We start from the raw sequence: 26,615 nt of genomic DNA on the forward strand, positions 1-26,615 counted from the left end.
CTAGCATAGGTTTTACTGCTTTTGGAGTTGGCAGATCGGTAGCACTGAACTGAGGTCCAACAGGGAACAAATCGCGCTGTCAGCTGCTGGCTTGGTTTGCATTTCACATTTCTTGCTCGGTTCTCGGGTTCATCAGCATTCGCTGTGCTTCATCAGAAGCCTGTTAATGCCAACGTAGAAGTATTTAGTGTACACAATTCATAAAACATGCTTGAAAACATTCCACCGGAGTTGCTAGATTACAATAGTAGCTGCCAGTGCTTTGGAAGACAAAATGTTTTGTAATGATTGGTGCATACATGTGCATGCACGCACAGCTGTACTGTCTGAGCCATCAATGTCAGTGTTTCAGAGCATATTAGCAATGTAGGGCTAGAGATAAACATGCATCTCATGCTTTTATCCAACTGCTTTGAAGCTGGTAACGTGTTTATCCTTACCCTATGAGCCTGGGCTTCTACAAGTGGCTGCCCAGCAGAGGTTAAACCGTAGGCAAAATGTTGCACGTTGCAGTAACATCTAGGGGTACTTTAGGTAACACCAGATGAGCTTATCTGCCTTCATGGGTATTGTGGAGAGAAAGTCACCCTGACCTCAGAAACAGGAGACCTACACAGCCAAAGCACCTCCAAACCAAAAGTGTAGCTTTTCTGAAGAGCTGCTGGCTGGGGCTCAGTGTCAGTAGATGGGCTGTAGGTGAACCAGAGGTCCCTGTGCTGCTTTGTCCCAGGGCATGGGGATGGGGTGTGACAGTTGCAGCCACCTCCGTGACAGCTTCTGATTTGAAGTTCAAAATAATTTCCAGAGACAGAGAAAAACGTTTATGCTACTTCTTGACATGCTTCATTCCTCTCCTGAAGGTGTGTCGTCTCTTCTGGCCTCTCTTGAAAATAATATTGGGGGCTCTCCCATCTCCGGTCTTGTCTCCGCTCTCTTATTATGGCCTCCCCATTTTAGATTAAAGGCGCGGCAGGAAAAGGAATTGCTTTCATTGCTAGGCTCTCCCACAACTGGGTGATTGAAAAAAATGGAACGTAGGCAAAGAACTGTAAGTGGCGCGGTGGGCTCGTACAGGCCCTGCGTACAGAGCTGATTTTTACCAGGGGAGCTCTGAAATGAGCATCTTTGCTAGTGGGCAAACATAACCTCCTAAAATGTGAGCCTGGAACACTGTGCTGCCTCAGCTCACTGGCAAGGATAACATCGCTCGACAGTGATGCTGACCTGTGGTGGTACTTCGTAATGCCCAGGCGTTCCTGTAGTGCCTGTCATCAGGGTGCAGGAGACAGAACCTCTCACTCTGCGTTGGTCTGAGGCTGTTTCTGATAGGAAGAATAAGATCATTATGAATGACCAAGTGATAAAGGGAAATTTCTACTACTGCACTACGCAACTGAGGCTGGCAGAGCAGAAATGATCATTTAGTGTGTTTCAGTTTTATCAGTCGCTTCCCGTTCCACACAACCAAGTTGCTCCAGAGAGGAGGCTAAAAATACAAAGTGGTTCTTTCTAATGTGCTACAGGCCCATAAGGCTGAGCATCACAGGGCTGAGATCAGGTTAGCTCAGCGGGGTACTGCACATCAGCTGACCCACAATAACCATAGGCACACATCGTCTTAACCAGTGACAAATGAAAAATACTGTAACTTACGTTATCTTGCAGTGAGGGGGGAGTGAGTCAAAAACTCCTGCATGGCAAGGGCTTAAACCCGCCGTCTGCATGCAGGGGCGCCTATTGCAACTCGGTTGATTCACACAACTTACTGCTTTGTGGTAGTGTCGTCATCTCTCTGGGCCCAGGCGCTGTCAGGGCTGTGCATCGTAATTTATTTTGTAGTTCTAGAGGGCTTGTAGTCCATGTCATGTTTAGCGTGATGTTTAGAAGTCAGGCTTAAATATGGTTATGATAAGGAACACCAAAACCTGAAACACAGATTTGCTTCCTTGGTTTATGGGAGGTTACATAAATGCCCACAGGTGCTGAAAAAATGAAATGTATCCTTTAAAAATGGAGGTTTTCATGTTCTCAGCTACACAAATATATTAGAAATAGCGCTAAGGTTTGTCAGTGTAGTCTGTTATGAAATATTTAGGTGATATTCTTTGCTATTGCAGCTGCATTCTTGGTGTCTGTGCGCAGTACTTCTGTACAAATGTAGGGAAGTCAGAGAAACTTGTTTTTTTCACTAGAAAGTGTATATATGTGTATATATATATATCAAAATATATCAAGGAAGGCTAAATGTATGCCTTCAGGTCTCTGAAGCTTTCATTTTACTTGCTAATACCTGGCCATTTACAAATGGTATTTTGGTAACCATTGCAGCATTACAGTCTCTTATTTTGGAAAAGCTGCTGATATATTTGGCTTTTATGCCACTTCGTTTTGCCTACACCTGTCCTGTTTGCTCAAAGGTGGGTTCTTTTCCTTGTCATTTTTTGGTCTAAAAAATTTTATACATATATATAGCAAACAGGAAAGCAGGTATGTAAAGTGTAGGTTATGAATAGTATAATTATGAATCGCTGTAAAATGCATCAGCTTTTTTTAATCCTCAAAGCCTTTGATTTCTTGAAAGTACTGTGGAAAGGGGCATATGCCATTATCATTACATGCTGGTTTTCTGCATTTCATAAATTAGTAAAAAAGGAGATTGCTTCAGAGGCAGGACAATGTTCTATTTCTTTGTAGACATTTCTGTATAAAGACAGTAAGCATGTGGGTGAAACAGGTGAAGAAAATAAGCTACTGCATCCATGGGATAAAATGGGTGAAATCTATTCTGAGTCATAGTAGAACCAGAAATAAATCAAAAAAAATAGAGCTGCAGTTACTCTCCCAAGATATCTGGGAGATTGCTCACATGAAGGGGAAAAGAAGGATGTGTTCGGTGAGGTGGATCCCTTATTGACACCCCGTAGGCATGGGGAAGTAGGACCAGCCGACAGAGAAATGTGAAAACAATCCGCAAAGAACAAAGAGGGATGTTTAGAATGTGATTTAAGCAAAAAGAAGACGAAGAAAAAATACTTTTCAGAGTCATTCTGCAAATCTCAGCAGGGTATGGTCCTTTTGTTGTTTTTAAAATGATCATAGCATAAGAGGTGATAAGATAGTGCCAAAAAGCTTAGAGACTTTCCCAAAGGTGTTCAGCAGCTGCTTAGCTGTGTAACTGGAATACGCAGGCACTGCTGGGAAACGGAGTCGGGTATTTCAAAAGACAATACGATACAGTGGAAGAACTCCGAGCTCTTCGCTTGGGAGACTCCCACAGGCGAGGAGCCGCGGGATGCACTTCCCGCAGGAGCAGTGCCAGGGTAGTCAGAGAAAGAGGGAGCAGACAAAAAAGATGCATGGAGAGAGGTGAAGCTGGTTCTGGGAAGACTGAGTGATCGTTGTGTTTCATCTGGTAGAGTAAAAACTGTAAGATTATTTTTTTAAAAAAACTTTTAAGAAGGATATACCAGTACCAATGCCATGAAATTTCAAGTAGAATTGCCTCTTATGACACACAAGCCCCTCATCTCATACTGTGCATTTTTTTTTTCTCCACAATTTAATAAATATCCTTACTCAGTAATAGAATTGACTTTATAGGAGGAAAAGAAAATATCACAGAGCCCTTAAGTTAAACTTTTAATAGACATTAAAGGACTTGGTTGAAATGCAAATGTCATATTAGGGTGAACATCTTGATAATTAAAAGACAATAAAAAGGAAAACATGCCAGATCAGAGTAATCTGGGAAATCTGTAACCTTGGCCCTGACTATGAATGTGCGTGGGAAGTCCCCTTGGCCCCAGGTGCGCTTGGGCATGGGAGTTTAAAGGAAAATCCCAGCAAAAAAATAAATTAGTCTCGGTCCTTAGTAGAAACAAGATGTTGTCCCTGTGTCACAAATGCCTTTCAATTCCTCTGGCTCTGACCAGGAGAGTCCATGTTGTCAATTAGTGTGTTCTTGTCTTAATGACTTGGAGCTACTACAATGTGATGCAAAAACCCGTCCATTAGAAAAAAGAAGGTTTGCTCTTCTGTTACCAGTTGTGATGACGCAGAGTATGGATGAGGTGTGGAGCGGGGAGGTGCAGGGCTGGGCCTTGGGTTTTATAGCCAGAAAATCCTTGGACCTCTTCCAAGTGACACTGCAAGGCTCTTCCTTCTGAAAGACTAAAAGCAAAAATGGGGTTGAATCCTCATGGAGGCGAGAGAGGGAATAAGGAAAGAAAACCTGGGGGTTTCTCCTCCTTCCCTGCTCCTCATCTTGGTCTGAATCTCTTGGAAAAGGAGAACGCTCAGTTTGGTGGAATAACTCATTTGGAATATCAATTAGCCATCAAAGAGATGTCCCAGACTTACTGAGCTGTCAGGAGGCTTGTCACTGCCACATGCAAGCCTTCAGAAGTTCCATCAGAGGAGGGAAGATGTTGTTAGGAACCTTTCCCTGTATGACACACTGTCTCTATTTCTTGTTAAAACAGCTCTTAATTAGTTCTTCTTTTTCTTCTTCCTCTTTTTTTTTTTTTTTTTTTTTTTTTTTTTTTTAATATGCAGCACCAGGGAAAAATTGGAGTTAAATTTAATGTTGGAACTGATGACATCTCTATTGAAGAGATCAACGCAATCATTAATGATGGAAAATACCATGTAGTACGTTTCACAAGAAGTGGTGGCAATGCCACGTTACAGGTGGACAACTGGCCAGTTATCGAACGTTACCCAGCAGGTAAGGGCTTACACAAACGCTGAGTGAGAGGGTGGGGGATGTGTGGAGTTTGGCTCATTTTGCTTCTCTTCTACTACAGCATCAGCTCCTTCGCAGTGTTTTAGTAGCTAATTAAGTAGTTAAAGAGTCCTGAGCAATATGCAGTTTATGATGATGGCATTTCCTAAGTGAGTTTTAAAGCAAAATTATTACTGGAAGTGGAAAAGTACAGTTATCAAGGCATGAAGTAGTGATTTTGTTTCTTGTTTTCATTTGTTTTTACTGGATTATTGTTTTAGGGGGGGGAAAAAAGGCTTTGACAAAAGCTACACAGTCAAGTGACTCTCAAATGGATCTCCAAGTGATGGGGTAAAACGTTCACTGAGGAAAAGGTTGTCTGTGTTCTGTTAATTACAAGTTGTTATTAAAGCAGCCTGAAGTTTATGAATTTAGCAGAAATGTTCTAGCAGGCACAGACGAACAGGTGGAAAAGTTATCAATTGTTCAACCAACCGACCAACTTAAGATGCCTTCTTTAAAATGCAAACTACAGGATACTCCTTTGTGCAAGTGATGCTGCTTCCTTGAACAGGACCGCTCGTGTGAATACGGGGTTGCCTTGATCGGGCCCACATTTAATTTTATGTAAATGCCATGCGCTGAGGATTACTGTGTTACTAATTTTATTCATTTTTAAAGGCAACAGGTTTTTCTGATACGCAATCCCTTTCTTATTGACTAGGACTACTGAGCTGTTAACGGTAACCTACGAATCTGCATGTTACCTGTTACCAGTTGGTCTGTGTGTTTATTTCATTAAAGAAAAGGCAGCAAATCCAGAGGTGTAAGTGAAAGGTATTCTGGTTTGCATATCTGATATTTCATAAATGACAGTTCTGATTTATCTGCTTAAAATTAGAAAATTCTTCATTTTGGGGGTGGAGTGGGATGGGAGGGTGTGTTTCACTAATAAGGAACACAAACGCCATTCCCTGTACTAGTTATTAGCATTTAGGGTGCTGGGTTGTTTGGGGTTTTTTTCTGTAGTGTTTGAGCTGTGTAGTTCAGCTGTTCACCCATCTTTTTAAAAAATAAAAATAATTTTTAAAATTCATAGGTGAAATATAACCCTTCAGGTAATTTCTTGGAAATAGTTTAGAATTTAAAATAAAAATGAAAGTATGCATTGCAAATGAAATTATGTGTAGCAGGACTTGTTAAAAAACCCACCTGTGTGCTAATGCACTCATGAATGAGTGACAGTTCTGGTGGTTAGGAACAATTAATGGCTTTAAATTAGACACGTCTCTTAGGGGTGGTAAATTCTTGAAGGGAAGGGGGATAGCGAATGAAATGTGTCCTGTGATGGGGTCAGATATTCCCGTTTCCCCCACATCCCCCTTGTCTTCTAACTTTTGCAGTGTTGGGTAAATGGTAGCTGGAATAAGATGTTGGAAACTGGGGAGGAGTGTGTCTTAGTTTGTGGTCCAGACCTGTGTGGCAGAAAGGAAAAAAATAGGTTTGGGATGGCTTTCTTTTTCTTTGTTTGTTTCTGTTGATTTTTACCTAAAATGATGACCATGAAAATATTTTTCTTCTCTGTATGTCATATTCATGAAAATACCAAGTGGCTGTAAGGAGGACAAGCTGCAGTTGAGTTCTGCAGATGGCGGCACAAAGAACTTGTTTATACTGAACGGAGATCCTTCTGGAAAACAGTGCTTTCCTTGGGGTGGGATTAGTGCAGTGGAAGGAGGGGTGGGTGTTTCCTTTGAAAAAGGAAAACAAGAAATTGGAGCTTCTTGAGCTTCCTTTAGAAGTCTGTGCACAAGCTGCATTTCAAGGCATTTTCAGTTGCTTCACCAGGTGTGGAGCAGAGTCTCTCGGCGTGCTTTATTGCTGGATCTTCCAAGACTTCTGTCGGCCTTGAATTCCCTCTGCCTTTCCTTTAGTACTATTTTATGCCTCCTCTATGCCACAGAATCGCTTTTGAAATCCATCCTCCCCCTTTTCACCTTTCGGCTCTTTTCCCTTCTCAGCATGAGAGCACCCAGCCGTACCTTTCTCCGAGGCTTCCGTGCTGCTCCGTTGGGTTTGGCACTCATTTAAACCCTTTTTTAAGCACCCGTTTCTTCACGGGCTGGTTTTGAGGTACCCTTTAGAGAAGATGCAGGCTTGTCCTGAAGACTCTGCTGCCTTTGAGCAAGCTTGACACTGCTCTGAAGATAATGGCACCAGGTTCAAAGCCGCCACTGGCCGTTCCAGTTCTAAAAGTGGTATTTCTAAAAGTCACGTCTTAAAAGATACCAGACACCACAGTTTGGCAAATGCTGCTGCATCCCATTTCGATGGCTGTTGCTGTTTTAGGGACTGGCAGTAGTTACCTGGCAGCACCAGTGAGCCAGCAAACTTGCACTTTGCTCCTATTTTGGATGGAGGACACGTTGCTGTTGTACAATATGGACCAATTTTGATCCTATTTGCATGAGCAAGGGCTCATTAGCTTTCATTTCAGTGCTAGAAAGATATTTTTTTTTGCTTTGTGCCTGTTTTTGAATTGTTTCTTTCTGCATAATTTCTTAATGTGGCTGCACCACTGCACATAAGCACAGCCTTCTCTTTCCCACTTCTGTTTTTGTTTTAAAGAATAGAAACAAGATTAGCAGCTTAATTAGTAAATTTGCTATTCTCAAATATGCTGGATGTCCTTTTTTCAAAACTAAATTAATATTAAAAAAAATCAGTTGGTTGCTTAAAGTGTGCCAGCTGATTGATCCTCCTTTCTTTATGAGGAAAGATTTTACTCCATATTACACTTCTGGTTGGAGTGCTTGTTTGTGATCGGCATCGCAGAATATTGGGTGAAGATTTTCTGAGGCTCAGGATTTCCAGATTTGTTGCCCGTGTAGCCTTCCTGCAGCCCCATCTAACTGCTGCTGATAATGGCACCCAGCGCCCAGTAACAGCTGGTGTTGCATCACTCGCTCGGAGGTTTTGTGGGCACCTCTCCTGATACTCAAAGCAAGCATCTTTAGAAAAAGACCTGTGGCCCTGATTGCCACAAGTCATTGTGGGATTAGTAGTGAGCCTGAACTCAGTCCTGGGACCCAGGAGCGGCCCAGAATTCGGTGCTCTTGCAAAGGGTTTTCTACCTGGTGGAGAATTGCATGTGCATGACTCTCTAATATTGCTTTACGGGCAGTCAGAGAGGGGGACACCTTGCAAAAGGCTTCCACAGCTGCTTTGTGAGTTTTATCCTAGAGCTGCATAAAATGCAGAAATGACCCTGGAAGACGAGTAGGATCTGGCATGTTTCTCTTTTACATCATTCTCCATCCCACTAGACCCTGATTGCGATGTTTTCTCTGGGCTGCTGCAGCTTCGGTTTGTACCTGGGTACGTGTGAAATGAGAGAGCTGTACCAGGGAACAAGGTTGGGGTGGCCAGTGGTAGAGGGGGGTGGTTGCAAAGGTGCTGGTTGTTTTTTGGAGTATAGTGGGGAAAACTGTGGTTTAGTCCTAGACAAATGTGAAGATGCCAGTGTCCTGAAATGCTTGGCTGATTTTCAGAGGCAGAGGTTTAGATTTAGGTACGTATGTTCTTCCAGACTCCCATCAGTGTCGGCGGTGGTGGGTTTTTTTGCTTCCTTCTCCAAAGTTTCTCTCTTGCCGTGTCTCTGAGTGCAGTGCTAGAGCTATGAGGATGCACACTTCAGTTTCTGCTCTTTATTAGATGTTTGCCTTGGTTTCCCACCTCGTCACTGTGTCAGTGGCTGGTGGGTAGCCCTGTGGTTGACAGTGGCATGTTGTAGGTTTTTGATAGCTAAGATGCCCAGAGCCATACTGGATTTCTATAGTCCATCTTTCTTAACTAAATTCAATGTTATGTCTCTTTAAACGGATGATTATCATCCGTCTGCACCTTCCCACAGAACTTTAATATCTCACCTTGGCTTTTTTTTCCGGATAGTGATTTCCCATTAACTTACCTGGATGCAGCCTAATTTCCGATCCTGTGCGCCAGGAATGAGAAAACAGCTGACTGTGCAGCCAGACTTCCTCCTCCGTAGGCTGACTCCGTTTTCCATGCAGATCCTCTCTGCTCCTTATGGCTTACCTTACCTGCTTTACAACTTAGTTGTAATTGCCCTTCCCAACTGGGTGGCTGCTGTTGCGGAGATGGGATGGAACCATTAGCAGCAACTCCAGCTACTACTGTGAGGAGGCTGCTCTTGTAGCTTCAGTCAGGTAGTGAGCTACACTGAAATTTAGGTTTGCTAAGAATGCATTTCTGATGGGAAACCAAAGGACATGTTAACTTGGGCAGAACTGAACTGACAATTATGTCCAAAGAAAACCCCCAAATAATAGGAAATTGGGTTTAGTGCTGTCAAAATATTAATTTCAGTATTGTCTAAATAAAATGTCCTGACTTTTCATGTCAGCGTTGCCCAGTGTTTATAGGGGATTTAGGTAATCTGAGAACAAAGCATTTAATTTTATTTGAAACAACCTTTTCTTCCTCACCTGAAAGAAAATCTGATTCAAATAAAATCTGTTGAGGGCGGGGATAAAATCTTTCTCACAGCAGTGCTCATAGCCATACCTATTTAATGAGAAAAACAATTTTCTCAATTCTCTAATTTTCCTTTCTTAGTAGCAAAGGGTGTGCATTTTACCAGTCTGGGAAAGTATATCAGAACCAGCTAGATGACTGTCTAAGCCACAATAATCACCATTTATTGTGAAGGACTTTCAGAATCACTTTTCTGTGAACAACTCTAATACTTTCTGCAGTCAAAGGGAGTTTGCCCGATGCTGACTCTTTTAAAATACATGGAGCAACCAATCATTTTACCAGCAGGAACCTGCTCTTCAGGACTTCCATCATAAATCAGACTGATGCAGAATTTTCTGGATATGAGATGATCTGTTAGATATTGGCCAACTAGCCTATGGTTTCAAAGCTGTTCATACTGCCGTGAATACTCAGCAGTTCCCGGGTCCCTGCAGCAGGCTGGAAGATGGAGTTTGATGTAGGCAAATATGTAAAACAAAGCCTTCCCAGTCATCCCTAGATCTCTGGTCAGCCTTGGAAAAACATCACTTAGTTGTAACCGTCCTCACGTACCCCATGGGTCAGCAGATGTTGTCAGGGATGTGTCTGACAGACCCAGATCTAACAGCACGAGCATCTTGCACACGTTGTTGACACACAAGAGATTGTCTAAACCACTGCCAGACTACTGGAACAGATGTGTCTCTGTGATGGGGGACTATAAATTACAGTCGAGCATGCACACCAGAGAAGAACCTGTGTGAGTCCATGTATGTTGGCAGAAGATCAAACCAGAGGCTGACGTTATGGTTAGTGCCGAGTGCCTCTGCCGTATGGCAGTTGGCAGCAGAAGCTCTTAGGGCTTTGGTATAATCCAGAGTAATTCTGTTCTGGGCATTGATTTTTTGCTTTATCTTCTAAGGTTAAACATCTGAGAGCACACGTGTTGGCTTAGGGACTTGCTGTGGATCTGTGGGCTAAAGGCTGTTACTGCAGAACTCCCGGGATGGGGGCACCTCATTTAAATACTTTTCTTGGTTCCTGTATTCCGGAACTTAGACAAAACGTCTGCCATCTTTTCATGGGATACACCTGACTTTAAGATAAATGCTAAAAGCCAGCTATTATCATGTATCCTATTTAGGATAAGCGCTATCCATTTGTCTTGGTTTTGTGTGACTGTTAAGTTAGCAGGAGATGTTTGTGTCAGTGCATTTGTTTCTCCGGACTGGATTAGTATTTCCCAAGCAATCCAAGCAGCTGTGTAACTTGCATACCACTGGCTTAGAACAGCTTCCAAATTCGAGCCTGTACAGCCACTTGTGAAGAGAATCTGCTTTCTCAGACATTGCTTGGTGGCCAGGAGAGATCTCAGATTCTTTCACAAACACATCTTCAAATTATTCTGATAAAATGGACACACAGCTTATTATCCAGGCATCTGTGTTAAATTATAATGGTCAAGGTTATTCGCCTTGACTTGCATTTGCGATAGGGTAATTTTTCAAACCTCCCTGGCCGCTGCCATTCGGCCGCAGAACTTCCAGGCTGTTTGCCATGCTGAGATAATACAAACCTTCTGACTCCCATTTATTTATTTGTCCAGCAACACATAGTCTTTAGGCTTTTTTCTCACTTGTTTCCTTCTTTGGATAAAAGAATACATCTTGGATCTCCCTCGTGTGCTTTGCTTTGCTGTGGTCAGAGTTTTGAGGCTCCTACGTTCAGGTCCATCACTGTGATGAATCAGTCCTGATGGTGGACATAGAACACCCTCTTCTGATGAGCTGCAAAGCTGGCACGCTTGGAGCAGTCCCTCGTTACCTGAGGGCAAGGCTTGCAAAGGCAAAATAAAGACTGACTTTCTGCCCAGGAGGGAAATGCAGGAGAAAATACTTAAGTTTTGTTCACAGCAATTAAGCTTCTGTGAAACTGGTACAGCCCCAATGCCTCCTGAGTTTGATTTTATTTTACTGTTATTTTAATGTTATTTAAATAAAATAACAATTTAATAAAAATTGTTATTTTCCTGCTGTGAAAAGCTAGCAGTGCCAGTGACACAAGGACATCTCGTAACGCTTCCATTGGAAATAGCAGTGTTTGGGAAGAACAGGAGGACTTCTCAGGAGCTTTCCATCTGGGAATACATAGAAGCTGAATTATGTGGTGCAAGCGAACACAATGACAATGTATAAAATCAGGTTATAGGTGCGGGTCTGAAATATTTAGTCCATGGGATTAGTGAGAAAGGGAAAAATAGCAGCTAAGTCAGGAGTTCCTTGGTTATGGAGTAATGTCTCATCCTCCCAGATTTGGGAAGTAAAACTGAACAGTGTTCTGTATGGCCTTTCATGTGCTCATGGAGCCACATCTCCCTGGGGTTCTGTTTCTGCTGAAGTCTATGTCTGGGAATGTCTGCTGGTAACTATGATATTTAGACCTACCCTGTTTTGGTAGGAGATAATGGGACAGAAATATGAGTGAACATACTTTTTTTTTTTTTTTTTTAATTTGCACAAAGTCTTTGACAGAATTAAATATGTGAAAATATTCAGGAAGAAATTACACAACCCTGGTGGTAAAATTAAAGTTTTTTTTCATGGATCAGGCGCTGGATTAAGAACAGAGGCACAAATTCCCACCTAATGAAAATCAACAGCATAAATCCATTGATTTTTCAATGGAGGTATGATCGTTTAAACCATAAGTAATATATTCATTAACATTGATATAAAAAAAAAAAGTAGTTATAAACCATACATATTGGCTGTACTAAAGATGATGTCAAGATTGCTAGAGAATACAAAGATTAGTGAATGAAGAATCTAAAAAACAATAAATTCTTCCCTTGGCAAGGAATGAAAAACAAAATAAAAAAATGAAAGTTATTTAAAAAACAACAGAAAAATATTTTAACACACATTTAAACCCCTAAAATTTTTACATTTCTAACATTTAAAAATTAAAAAGTCTTTTATGCAGTTAATTTGCATTTTTTTTTTTGAGTGAGAGATTTTATAAAATCTTCACTAGCTTAAACAACATTCTAATTGATCAAAATATTCTTCATTTTTGTCCCAAAGTTTAAATAATCAACTCGCTCTGTTGGATAGGCATCCTAACAGTAAAAGAAAAGCTAATATATGAAGGCAGGCACACAGGTGAGATCTTTTATACTTCTTTTCTGAACTTTTCTAGAAAATATTTTGAATTAATTGCACTGGCTCAAGACAAAGGTTTAATGCTGTAGACAACTCTTGAATTATTTTCATTTACAGTCAAAAACCAAGTTCTGAGAAGGTTTAGAATGCTAAAGAAAATAAAATGAAACACTATTTAAATCAATGGCCCACTTTCCTTCTAAAAGACTAGTGATTTGTTTGGGTTTTGTTTGGGTTTTTTCCCCCATTTCCTTTTCCCCCATGTGCATTTAAAGGTTATGTCAGTGATAGAAGAGCTTAAGGAATGAGAAAGAGAAATGTCCTGGGTCACGCCTGCTTCTTTGCATAAGTTGCTTCTCTTATAGAGTAACTTAGGAGAAAACCCCTGTCCTTAGGAATTTTCTTTTCACTTTCCAGTCCAAACGCTTCCCACTTCATTCCACTTTGTTCTTGCGTGTCTTTTCATAGAACAGTTTTCTCATTTCTCTGCTTGTCACAATATCCTTTCTTTTGATGCTTTTTTTATTTTGAATTCATTTTTCAAAAGCATGTGCGGCTGGAAATGGGCAGCCGTGAGAACACCAGGACCTCGCGTAAAGACATATGAATGTTGATGCTGAAAGTCAGCGCCACTGGTGCATTCTAAGATCTTGTATTCCCTTTTCATACCTCAGAACCGGATGGCTCAGCATCATGCTGCAGCTGACTAGTATACCCATTAAACATCTTTAATCATAATTTCTCCCTCATAACATCCCAGTTACTGCAAAAAAAAGGTGTGACCGGTCCTATATGTTAAGCGTGTGAGCTGCACTTTGTGGTATGAGCTTCAGTGTCACTTCTGTTAACTCAGCAGGACTCAGTTCCTATTGACTGATACCTGCAGACCCCCAGTGCATCCAGTTTGGTATCACCTGCAGATTTCATTGCGGCGACAACATTTTATGCTAAGATCAGTGAAGAAAAAACCGAAGATTGGTCCTGAACTCATGTCAGGTACTTTCCTAGGAGTTCCACCCTGGTAGTTTTCCTGTGGGAAACCCACTGGTTTTCCTTACATACCTGCAGCGGCCTCGGTGACAGCTCCTGTGGCACAGCCCAGTGCAGTTTCAGAATTCACCACGGTGCTCGTCTTGTTTAGGTAGAACTTAGCATTTAGTTTATCATCTCTGCTTGACTTAAGCACATGTAGATCTTCCAGCCATTCAACTAGATGGCATCAGCTCTCCAAAATACTTGGAGAGCTTTGATAACGTGTGACTGACCTACTGTCTCTTAAGGATTTTTAATTTGCAAATAGAGGTAATACAGTGGGGAGCAACGAGGGCCAGAATATGGTATAGCTGACACTGGCCAGTCTGAACGTAACCAGCAATGACTGGTTACCATCTGCGTGAATGATTCACCAAGAAGCTGAAGAAGAGATCTTGATGAAGTGGAAGTACTAGGGAGAAGACAATTCCAGTGCACCAGCTAGTTCATGGAAGGAGCTTGCATCCTGGGAAGATGGGCACCTTGAGTGTGATCTTATACAAGCAGCCCTTGCATTCAGCAGCCTGTCAGTAGATACAGAAGCAGGGTATCAGGGACTGTGGTCTCTACACGAGAGAGAGGAAGGAGGAGAGGAAAAATTCCACGTTCAAAGCTGCCCCTTGTCTTTTTTTATTCTGCTCTTTACAGCACGATTTTTATACTCCTCTATGTTTTCCACAGTTAATCAATGATTTGCTATATGGCATCATATCAAATGCTTTACTGAAATCCAGATAAATTAGATATACTCCATTTCCCTCATCTAGAAAATCAGTTAACTTATCAAATACAGCTATTAGATTAGTATAACATGATTTGGTGAAGTTTTGCATTTTATCTCATTTTCCAATCGCTTCCATGTCTTTAATGCTTTCCTTTTGAATTTGTTATAAAGCACCCTGTACAGCTAAGGTCAGCCTAACTAGTTTGACTGGATGGCTTTTTTCTCCTTGTGTAAAATCATTGTATTTTCTGTTCTCTAATACAAGAAGTAGCATGCCCCGTTTAACAGCTGTATTTAAAAACTCCTAGCTTGTTACTTTTAAGTTCTGAGGCAGAGATCATCTTCCTCACCTTCTGACACTGCAGGTTCATTAAGAAAATGTATGTTGCTTACTTCTGAACTGTGGAGACCTATTTTCATAGGCACATTCCTGTTAGTCAATCCAGTCTGCTCCCCTGGGTCATCATCAAAGTGACTCCCCCTCTTTCCATAATCTCTTTTTGTTTATAGCACTTAAGAATCTCTGGTTTTTAAATTTATTTTCTTTGAAAGATTCTTTGAGCTTTGGTCTTGGCAACTTTACTTTTATATTTATTTCTAATTCTGAAAGTCACTGTTTTCTTTGCTGAGCAAGTCTGGGTTTTCAATCTCCTGTGATATAGTCTATGACAATGTAGTTCTTCAGCCTAGCAGGCCTCCCCTTGTATATTTTTAATCTTGCAGGTACAAGTCCAAATATATACATATAGAGATAGATATTTAACATTTTACCTTAAAGAACTTCCAAGTGTCCTTCCTTCCTGGCTGAGCCCAGCCCCTCAGACTGATTACACAATCTGGTTTCCTTCAGTTTATCAAATTTTGTGCTTTTGAAATCAAGGATCTGATCTACAGACTTATTTTTAGTTGTCCTTGTATTAATTTGAGTCAACTCGTGATCACTCAATCAAAAAAATGTTTCCTACAATTAACTTTTTTATGCTGTTTTCATTATTCATTCAAATCAAAGCTAAAATAGCATTGTTTTTTGTTTATTTCAACTGGACAAAATCTTCAGTGAGTATTATAGGAGCTGATATCTACTTTTATTCAGACAATTATGTTCAGTTATAGTATGAGTAGAAGAAGGCATTATAGCAGTACGTAAAATAATGGCATAAAGAATTCAAATAAGACCATGAAATCTGTGAAATTCACTTCAGCAAGTTCTCCAAAGGGTAGTAAGAGGCACAAAAGTAATTTAGCAGGAATCAAAACAGATGAAAAATTTATCTTAGTTACCGAGCCACAAACCAACAGTTAAGTGATGGATGTAACTAGGCCAGCATGCTGCCTTACCTTTGCCAACATGTAATTGCACCACTGATTTCTTGCATCTTTTTCTGATTCATGCAGCTCTGACTGCTCTCTGGTTATGATTAAAGGTATTTTTCAGCCTGTATCTAGATCTCAGTTTCAGTATAATTTTATTGTTCATGTGAAAGATTGATGTTAACAAGAATGGTGATTTATTTTCACATTGGGTAAGCCTGTGTTACAGCTTATCCAAAGTCAATGAAAAATCTTTTTTTTTAAAAAAAAAAAAAAAGCACTGCTGCCCTTTGAGAGATTATGAAATTGTTCTATCCTGCTGTCGTCTTTAAATAAAGAGTCTAGGTGATACCCAAACATGACACTACAGTAAGTCTCTTTTCAAAAAGTGGTTTCAGCAAAGTTTCCCAAATCAGCTTTTTAATTTGACAGCTTATCAGGTTTTTCTGTCAGATAATGCTATATAATAATGCTTCTCTAAGTCTGCAGACAGATTTTCTTTTTTCCTTTATTTATCATCTTGGATATGCTGGTGAAATACAAAGGCTCATCTCTTCTTAGACTTGATAGATCCTGTAATTAAATTCAGATCTTGATAAAACGTGTGGCACAGTTGTCATTACTTGATCACAGAAGGTGTAACACCTTTCTGTTAAATATGGCAAGGTGGCACAATGCACCTAGTTTAGAAGAAGAACGAAAATGTCAAATGAGCAGTGATTCAGAAAAAGGGGTTCTAAAATACTGAAGGAAACAGATCTCTGCTCTTTTTTTGTGTCCTGTGGCAAAGGATGGTGCCTGTACTTGCTTACCATCGTTAGGGACAGTGCTATGGAAATGGAATTGCTGAGCAGGACCGCAAGCTGTGGGGGTTCCAGTTAGAGGAGGAAGGTGGGAGAGAAAACGGAGCTCAGAATGGGACGTGGCAGCTGGGTCACAGCTGGCCCAGTTTACCTCTTCAGGAAAGCCAGCTGCTGCGCACAGCCCCAGTAAAAGTCAGGTCGCCAAAGGCGAGGCTGCCGGTACATAGGGTACTTTTGCACACTTGTTTGGTTCGGTGTATGTTTTCCACGTAACCTGCAGTATCACAGCTTACCCAGCGTGGTAAGTTGAAACATTAGGATTAACGTGGTATTGGTGGAAAAGAAAATTATTTAATCTTAATTCCTTGCCAAGGGATTTTAACCGCCTAGTAGCTTCCTTAGCAATACAATGCTGATATCTGTGAGAGAACCGGTGTCTTAAAAGAACTTAAAAGAAGTTGTCGTCACCCTTCTCTTTCCCAGTGGCAGGACCATGCTGTCAATGCAGTCTTGAAGGTCAGATTCCTTTACGCCCCCTTCCTCTCGGCCTGCCCTCTGGTGGGTTCATGACTGTCTCATTCCAGATCACACAGGACGTCGTCACAGGTTGCTCATTAAGCCAAGCCAATATCTGCCGATTCAGCACAATTACTTGTGTGTAACTCTTCAGTAGGTGCCGTTGTGACTGTTCAGGTGCCTTCCTTGGTGGGCATACACGTTTGCCCTAAGACTGGTATTAACGCTCCTGGTGGCTGATGGGGCATGCAAGAGAAGAGTTCAATAGCATGAGAAGAGTACGATAGCACGAGCAGCGTAGGATGGCACGCTTCTGCCGTGTCTCCTTTCTGCAATGCAGTTTGTTTCCATTAGCTTCTGGGGCAGCCCTGCAGCCAGTCTGAATGTGGGAGCCTTTCTCAGGACAGAGCAAATCAATGCAGTGCTGAGCCTTCCAACCAGACAATCTATCATATGGAAAACAAAATTAATTTCTCTGCAGCGCTATTGTGGTTTAGGTGCTCTTGGAAGATGAGGTATTTTTTTTTTATTTGGGGCACATTTGTGTATGTGTCCCCAGACGCATTTTACTGGTGTTGTGAGGTGTGACAGCGGAATAGTACTTTATGTCTTCAGGACAAGAACTTCCATTAAACTAACTAATTCAGAGGCAGTCGCTATAATTCATACTGCAGAAGGGACAATGGCAACCTGCTCCGTCCTGGATATATTTTCAAGAGACTGAACCATGTTAACCAGGTATCCAGGAGGACACAAATCATTGCTGTCTTGAACATATGAGTATGTACATGCTTTAGACTCTGTCTTCTCTTTGTACCATGTGAACATGGGGGAGAAGCTGTACACCCATCTCTCCATCCCGCAGTGTGGCTGGCTTTTTGCAGTCTTAAGCCCTCTTGGTTAAAAAAAGAAAACATCTTGAAACTGCGGCGTCCATGCTGTCAAAATAACTGGTTCTTTAATAACTTGGGTTTAAGATTGATGGCAGCTTGGTTGTAATCAGTTCTACAGGACTGTCGTATTGTATTGTGCTTTTAAGATAAGTTCTGAGTGTTCCAAGAGTGTTGGAAGAGCTACCTTGGCCCTAGCAAGGTGCAGCTAAACCAGAGAGTCTTTTTTGCAGTCTATCCTACCCATCTGACAAAGACTGAAAAGCTCGTATGATTTATATGACCTAGAACCCTTATGAGCTTCACAAGAGTGAGATTCTGTAGTATACACAGTTTCAAATAAATTTAAAGCAGAAATTGAACACCCATCGCTGTATCAGAAACACAAAACGTTGTGAACAACATCCTGATTTCAACCTGTTAGAGGCAGAAGTTAAACTGAATTAAAGGCAGGGAAATTACAATTTTACAGATTGGTTTAATTGAGATGTGTATGGTTTATTTGCCTCAGTGGAGTCTTTCTAAAGAGTTAAGTGGCCTTTCTGGTACAGCATCAAGTTTAGTGGACATTGAAAGCCTGAATGAAACACAGTATGGGCAGAGATAAGTATATACCGAGACAGTTTTGATTTTCCTGCTTTGCAGAACTGACAGGCGCTAATAGACTACTGGTTTAAAATTCTAAAATTACAGTTGTACAAAAGAGAGAAGAAGAAATATGCTCTTTTCAAAAGAACAAGCAGTACTAAAAGTTTAACTGTGTCTGGGCATAGGGCTAAGTCTTGAAAATATGCTCTCATCAATTGCCTCACAGGAATTTTCTGCCAAAGAATTCTTGAGCGTCTAGCTTTAGGGTCCTAGTCCTGTAGTTCTCCCTCTCACGCAAATTATTCTGTGTTTTTGTCTGAACTAAAATGCAAACTGGGACCAGAGACAGTGCTATGGTTGCACCGTTGATTCCAAAAAGCTGTGGCAGGATAAGGTACGCCTGAAGGGTTTGAACACGGAAGAGTTTCAGGCTCAGTTTCAGGGTTCCTACTCCCCTTTTTAACTCCTCTGGTGCTCATAGGTATCCTGTGTGTGTAAACCATCCTTCAGGAGCAAAATTACCACCCAGAGAGGTGCAGCACTGCAGCACTTGGTGTTGCAGTGACTTTGGGAGCCTGCACACCACGGCCACCCATCTCATTGTCAGTCCCAGAGCTGCTGGGGACTCCTCATGGAATTGACGAGCAGTCAATATAGTTAATTTTTCATTAGTCAACTTGACCTAATAAGCTCAATATTGCATACAACAAACTGTTATCACTGAGGAGCATTCATTGACTGGAACCGTGGCCAGTGGGGTTTTGTACCAGGCTTGGAAATACCCAACGCTTTTATAAGTGGCCTGGAAGTCTGCATCAAGTCATTGCTAATGATGTATGATTGTTATAAAGACCAAAAAAAGCGGTAAATAATAATGAGGGTAGAGCACATGTGGTGTGTGAACATGATCACTTGGGAAGCCAGGATAATTTAAAGAAAGTTGTTTCACTGCAGCAGCACTAAATGCCAAGGTGTGGGGCTAAGAGGAAGGAGTGAACATTATGGCAACGTAGACAATGTCCTGGAAATGTATAATTTGGACAAGTCACTTGCAGGGGCCTCATCTGCCAGCTTGCTCCGTATGAAACGTTGTATGATGCTGTAACAAAGGACTTCATGGAAATTGCTTTGTGGGCACAAAAGGCTAAAACATAAGAAGTGGGGAGGATTTTACCATCCTTTACAGCACGTTGAAACCAGCTCCGGAACAGGTACCAAAGTCTGTGTCTGAGGTCTGTGGTTTGGTGGCAAAAGAATTGGTGCATGGGTAACAAAGAGCCCAAAAGCGGTGCAACAGATTTACAGTGTCAGAAAGAAAACTGTGATGACTTGATTACAGTATAAGTGCTTTCAGGGGGAGAAAACAATAGATGCTTACAGCGCTCTTCAGCTGTTCCTAGAAAGCAGTAACCAGAATGAAGACATTCGGGCAGGAATTGATGATTTAAATAGTGAGCCTTAGAATTCACTGCCGAGAGATTTTCCTCCACTGTGTGTCATTAGATTAGAAGATACTTTCTTGGAAGACCTGTCTGAGCCTGTTACAGGTTATGAATTGACCAAAGAATAGTTTTATTGCTGAATACAGGATCAAGTGGGTCAATAGTCCTATCCAGTGACCTGCAGATCAGGTCTCTGTCTGTATTAGGAATATTTTATCAAATATAAGAATAACACTATAGTAGTGTTGTGTTTGTTATGTGAATATAGCTATACCTTCCCAGGAATCAACCAAGTTGGACCAGAAAAAAACCCCACATTTTTCCAGGTATAATTTCTATATCCAGAAACATTACTGTGCCAAACACCAGCTATATAATGCCTTAGACGTGGCAGTCCTATTGCATTAAACTGAGAATTTGCTTGCAAAAGAGCAGAAAGAGAATCATGAAAATATTACCCCAATCCTAATGTATCATTTATCTTTCTCTTTCTCAGCTCTGTATATTTATACATCTGTGAGGCCTGGTAGCTAGGAAAATGATCGTTACTCGCTTGCTTAGCCATTCTATCTGATATCTCACAGTTTGTTACATGTATTTTTCCCAGCAGCTGACTTTAGCTACAGAGCGTTCTATGGAGTAAGCCTGCGAACAGCTTGTCCAGCTGAGCTGGAGAGATCAGCCAGGTTGCAGGAGCTGTCAGAAATAATCTGCTGTCTGTACTTCTTCCTTATCTGCCATCACTCTGTTGGCTTGAGCACCGTGGATGTTCTGTTAAGAAAACAAAACGGGATGTTACTCCAGCCTTTGTCAGAAATGTGGTTTTAGCCTTGTGGTTTATTGATGGTAACAATCCAGCCGAGCAGTTAGACTTATTTTAATCTTAATTGGATTTACTTCAGCCTTAACCATGAAAGTTTGTTTAGAAATTCTAGTGTTTTACTTTAGAAGCAGTGGCAAATCTGTGCACTTATTAATAAAGTCAAGGGCAGTAGGCGGTTTCCTTTTCCCATCTGATCCGTTGATTCCATGGCAGCACTTCCATGGGTGCAGGTGGACAGTGGATTGATGGATTGATGTAGTCCTTCCTTCTTAGAGTCCTGAATTTTATCTTGAAATATTGTTTATTAAACCAGAATGCATTAATATTTTATTAGTAAGCTATCCACACGTTTTAGCTGTTCGTGTATTATCTGCTTAGAATTGGACGTTTATTTAATACTTCATCATTCTCTGTACCATCATTTAAAAATAAGAATAATTTCAATAGCGTCTTGCATTAGATTTAATAATGCATTAGTGCTTCATGTTAGAGAAGGTACTAGAATTTGTAAAGCTGGAAAGATGGTAATCAAATTTCCTCAACATAGTAGGTTTCAGTGTGTTTTTAAAAGGTCAAGTGGTTTCCTGAGAAAAAGTGGATGTGTAAATTGTGCTAGCAGAGCTATTTTCTTTCAAAAGTTGTTCTTTTCCCCATTTAACATTTCATAAGTGTTTCAAAGTAGAAGTCAAGTCTAAAACGTCGTCTTGTTGACTTTGTGGATCCTCATATGAAAGTGTTCTGGGCAAGAGCTTAAGGGACTGGGGTATCTTGCTTTAGCTGGTGCACGTTGGATCCATATGTGCTAGAGCTGGCAGCAGTGGGTGGCTTTCTCTTCTAGTTGCCCAAGGCTACCTCGGCAGCAGCCATCAGCTGAAAACATCCAAGAGGTCCGTAGCTTCAAAGGCCCTTTCAGGCCATGATTTAGCAAGGCACCGGAGAATTGCTTCTGTGGCTGATGTTCAGTGTGTCTTTAAGGGCTTTTGCAGAACAGGGGGCACTGAGCTGGCCTTTCCATCCAACAGCCTTTCTCACACCGGTCCCCCCCTCACAGGGGCTTTATTCAGCAGTGGGTGTTTCTCCCGTTTTTACATGGGGAATACAAGAAGGCAGAAAGCACAGGATTCAGGAAAGCGATAAATGTGTTATGTTAACCATCTTTTGCCTCCCTTGAAAACTACTTAAAGTCATTACAGAAGGAAAATATAGATGTTTCGGGCATAGAAATCCAGACCATTTAAGCAGTGCACGTTTCAATATTCTTCAAAATCAGAATCTCAAAACAAAATAGAAGTGTTTCACAAAAATTCTCAGTCAGAGTTATACTAGACAAAAACCTGAGGTGAAACATAATCACAAGGGGAAAATACTTAGCTAATTGGAAACACACTGCAGATTTTAAAAAATGAGCTGTGTTTCATTAAAAGTTCTAGTGACATGCTACATATTACAAATTAATTTAAATGGAAAATATTAGTGAACCTTTTTTAAAAAAAAATGTATAATTAGGGAATCAGATTATTTCACCCTTTAACAGATAAAACTAAATCACTGCTGGGAGTCTACCCACGGCCAGCATGCTGTTGCGTGGTGGACTGCTCATTATAGTTCTGCAGTCCTAAAGCACTCCTCTGCTTTTATCTCAGTGAGCATCTGTTTCTATTATTTACAGTTTCTGTTTCTATGTCTTGCCAAAAGTGTTAAAAAACCCCTATATGTACAAGTTTAAACCTTTTCATTTGAAATAGATTATTCTTTTATAGTAAAATGTCTGCAAGGCATAAATACACAAATTGAAATGCCACTTTCAGACAGAACTGAAAGTCTGCAGCTCACTTTGGCCAAAGGCTACTTTTTTTGCTGCACTGCTGACACAGAACAGATTTTTATCTCTGAAATGCCATTTTCTATCTGTATGAGTGCATTTGGTTTCTTCTGCTTGGCAAAGGCTTGTACAAATAATGACCTCACTTTCGTTGTTTCCATTGGCTTGTGTGTACTCATCCACATCCCTAGGAGAAGGAGCTGGTGCAACCTTGGCAGATGTAGCAAGTGTGACAAAGCACCTGTGTGGTCCAGGGCTTTGGGGCACAGTGGTGGTTAAATCCAGCATTTTCATGCTTTCTGAAAGAACGTGAAATCAATGTTTTTAATATTTGCAGTTGCAGTCGTCTTAGTTTGTGTGCTGTTGATGAGGGTTGATGCTGATTGCCTTGGATTCCTTACCTTTTTTATCTTTCTGGTCATGTAACGAGCATGAAATTATTCTCGTTGCACCCTGCATTGCCTCCGGTCTTCTAGGGCAGTTGAATTGCTGTAGCTTTGGTGATCACAGCAGAAGGCCAAGCTCTATTTTGTCGTATAAATCAAATAACCAAGAGCAGAATTTAACCCCAGAAGATATATTTTTTAAATTGTTTCAGATAACTTTTCATGTTGCAAATGGTCCAGTAATAATATATGGAAAAAATATACAGTATTCCCCAAAGCCTTTCACTAACTACAATAAAATGCAATGATACGAGTAATGACCTTTTGGCAGTTTGTCCTATTCCGTCCTCAGAACTTGCAGTGTGATTAAACTTAATTAGGAGGCTTGCACATAGTTAATAAGACCTTTCTTATTAATGGCTTCTACCTGAATACTGGATACCCATGGGGTTACAGACCAATAGAAATCTAAAATAAGAGCTGAGCACAGTGTTTTCTATTTGCCATTGATCATGTATATAATGTGAGTATTATTTCTGTCAAGAGACATTCTATATTGCAGCTCTTTGCTAATATGAAATGAAGATCATCCAGATTGCTACCTGGGCAAAAGTCAGTAGAACATGTTCAGTAGCTGCTAGCACAGACTTAGCTAATTTTGGGTACAGTAGGGTGGAAATATTCTCCATTTTCCAGCTGTTGAAAACCTACTGAATAAGAAAGTGCTCACAGTCATCTTCTGGTTAAATTCCTATAGGAAAAGTACCCTTAAATGCTGTGTGACATTATGATTTAGAAACAGTTCAGAGTCCTTTTACCTTGGAGAACTGCAGAATGTCACTCTTGGAGTGATGTGGGGCATGGCACTCTACTTATAACAATTCATTTTTTTATATACTTTAATTTTCCTCTTTAATGATTTCTATCAATTTTCCTGCCTATTTTAGCAGCAGTCATACAATATTAGCTCCTTTAAATACTGCACAGGCAGTACAAAGGATCTGTTAAAAACTCCTGATAACAAAATATGACCTTTAAATTTATCAGACAAGTCCTGTGTTTTCTTATCTCCTCTTGTTGCTTTTCATCTTCTCTTGCTTGCTTTTGATATAATACACCAATCTCTCAAAGCAGGCGATCCAGCATTGCACAGACTGAGACAGTTATTGCATTACAGCGAGGAAGTGAGAGTCAGGAAGAGCACACTCTTCATTTAATTACTAATTAATCCAGTGAAAAATAATCAAAAACAAAACAGGGCGGAAGGTAGTTGATTTGAAGTGAAGGTTCAGATCTCCCTGAGAGGTTAATGAGAGTTCTCAGTTTTATCCTGTAGAAAGCTGTAAAAATATGATTTAGTTTGTTTAATATGCAAGCATGAAACAAGGCGCTTAGAGGTGAAGAGAAGATGTTTTGGTACAGTCTGAAGTGCCGGTGGAATGGTACATCTTCCAATAAATCTGGTAATTGGATTCTTCTTTAAGGCAACCTGAGTTTTACTTTGTGTTTAGCAGTGTTATAAGCCACTGATGAGAGACTTCACCCTGCTATGAAGACTGCTGTCAGTCATTCTGTGAGCAGAAAATTCTCTTGGGATGCTTAGTGTTCATTATAAGGAATTTGGGAGTCTCTGTAGGGTGAAAAGGCCCATATTATGTTACGGTCGCTTAATATGAACTTGCCAAGTTTGACACTTTGAAGTTTGAAGAAGTTACACCTCATGGGGATTTCTTTTTTCATAGGTTAGCCCTTCTGGCAGAAGGTAAGGCGCTGCAGAGTTGTACTCTTACTTATTTTTTTCTCTAACTTTACAGTTTCTTTGCACCTGTATCTACTCACCAAGCTGATGGTAAGGTTTGTTCAAGATGCCCAACGGGGAAAAAAAATACACAGCCTAGAACTGTGTGTCTACCTTCTCTTTGAACGCTGAAGGAGGCCCAGACTAGCCCTCTGGATATGTAACTCCTCGTACAATAGCCTTGGAGGATGACCACTGTATACTCCTCCTCCATCTCTCCCAGTTCATCATCCTACACATCATAACAGGTAGAGCTGACATATTTTAGCACGAGAAGAAGACGCATGGCTTCATCTGATCCATCTAGCACTCAATTCCTGGATCAAACACAGGATAGCCAAGTCTAAGCACTCAGCAAAAATATAGGTCAGGGCAGTGTCAGCATCCCCCTCAAACACAGGGATTTCCTGGGATGGACCTGGACATCTTGTCCTCTGCCCCATGCAACCCAGTCTCATGCCAGTATATCCTGGACCCAGGGTGCTGTGATGGAAAACATGATCTTGTGTTTGCAGGCATAAAGGCAAGCTTACTGATGGGTGCTGAGGGCAAGATGCTTGTGGGCAATAACAAGGCTACTTGTGAAGGCAACAGGCAGGATCAGATGATGAGATGCGCTAAATGCGTAGTATTTAGGAGCGAAGTTTGTTAGACTTGCCAGAGGTCTACAATGGTAGGTGACGCAAGCTTAAGCCCTGGCACACCCTGCTCAGCGGACATGGGAAGTCTGGGACCGCGCTCTGGGTCTGCAGGGTACGTGTGAGTGGGGAGCCCCAGCCCCAGTGAGCTCTCGAAGCAGTCTTTGGTCAAACACAGCTGTGTAGCCATAGCCACCGAGTTCTTTAGGTGACAGTTGAAGACTTTAAATTTGAATCTTTAGATAGCTTTAGAGAATGCCTGTGTATTGGCTATTTGAAAGGCATTACAGGCTGAGTCTACTGTATTGTTGACATCGATTTATGTTGCGACTGTGACGACACTGAAAGCATCCACATATGGCCAAGACGCAGAGCCAGTGTGAACACCAGAATGACAGAATTACATGCAAGTCACATCGATGTTTGTGCTTACAATTGATAGCACTTAAAATACCACTCCCTCTTTTGCTGGGATGGGGCAATCTGCACGTGCAAAGTCATCTGTTGTATCAAGTTTTAGACCACAGTCCTTGCACCTCAAGTTTATTCCAACTTTAAGATATAGTTGTGTACACAAGTGTGCGTCCACAGCACTAGCAATACATGATTCAAAAGAACCGTAGCATGGGCCGTTACTGGGACTGTGCTTTGGTTTCCCAGCCTGGCCACATGAGACACTGGACGGACTGTTTGCCCCCGTACCACAGAGCTGCTGTGGCTTCCCTTCGTGCCATGCAGTTGATGCTCCAGCTGGGTTTCATCCCTAACTGCATCTGGAGGAATGATACAGCTTTCTGCCTTCCTCTTGCAGATGTCAGTGGAGTCATGATTCAGAAATTGCAGTGTCAAGATCATGATGAGCAAAGCCAGGGAGAGGGTTTGTTTGTAAATGGAGATAGCCCTTGGTTTCACCACTTTGTTATTTATTTCCCTAACAGATCACTGAGACTAACAAGGTAAATTTGTATTCAGTTAAAGGGTGTGTTTCAAAGAAAATATTCTTTAGTCTAGGTTGCTCTTCACAGACTCTCGATTTTCAACCTTCTTACTTATTCTCTTTCAAGGATGCTGCTATTTCACATCAATAACTGACACCTTTATTTCAGAGAACAAAATAGAATTACACTCCAGCGCTGACAATATAATAAATCAGGAGGAATAAAATACATACTAGTGAAGTTCACGTAGTTGGTTTGTCCCAGCTGACCTATAGATATAAAGGTATGATTAAAGTTTTTTTGGACTGCTTCTTCTCAATCTTGCCACAAGATTTAGCTCTGACTCAAAGATTTGACCTTTGCTGCTCCTCTCTGCTTACCTCGATTCTTTGGAATTATTGTTATTCCCTTGAAGCCTCTCTGCCCGCACAGAATTAATACTGTGTTGTGACAAAATATTATCTATTTGGCAGGAGAATGA

The 26,615-nt window shown here is 41.1% G+C and overlaps 1 protein-coding gene across 24 annotated transcripts in view; it reads left to right on the top strand.

The window, feature by feature from the left end:
• The window catches only part of NRXN1 (neurexin 1), a 730,473-nt gene that overhangs the window by 598,354 nt on the left and 105,504 nt on the right, over positions 1-26,615 (top strand). For all 24 annotated transcript variants that reach the window (XM_056356934.1, XM_056356933.1, XM_056356941.1 and 21 more), the window contains one exon: positions 4,555-4,726. In XM_056356934.1, coding sequence (XP_056212909.1) covers positions 4,555-4,726 — 172 coding nt within the window. The remainder of the gene's footprint in view (positions 1-4,554; positions 4,727-26,615) is intronic.

This window comes from Falco biarmicus, chromosome 12 (genome assembly GCF_023638135.1).
Source record: "Falco biarmicus isolate bFalBia1 chromosome 12, bFalBia1.pri, whole genome shotgun sequence".
Lineage (NCBI taxonomy): Eukaryota > Metazoa > Chordata > Aves > Falconiformes > Falconidae > Falco > Falco biarmicus.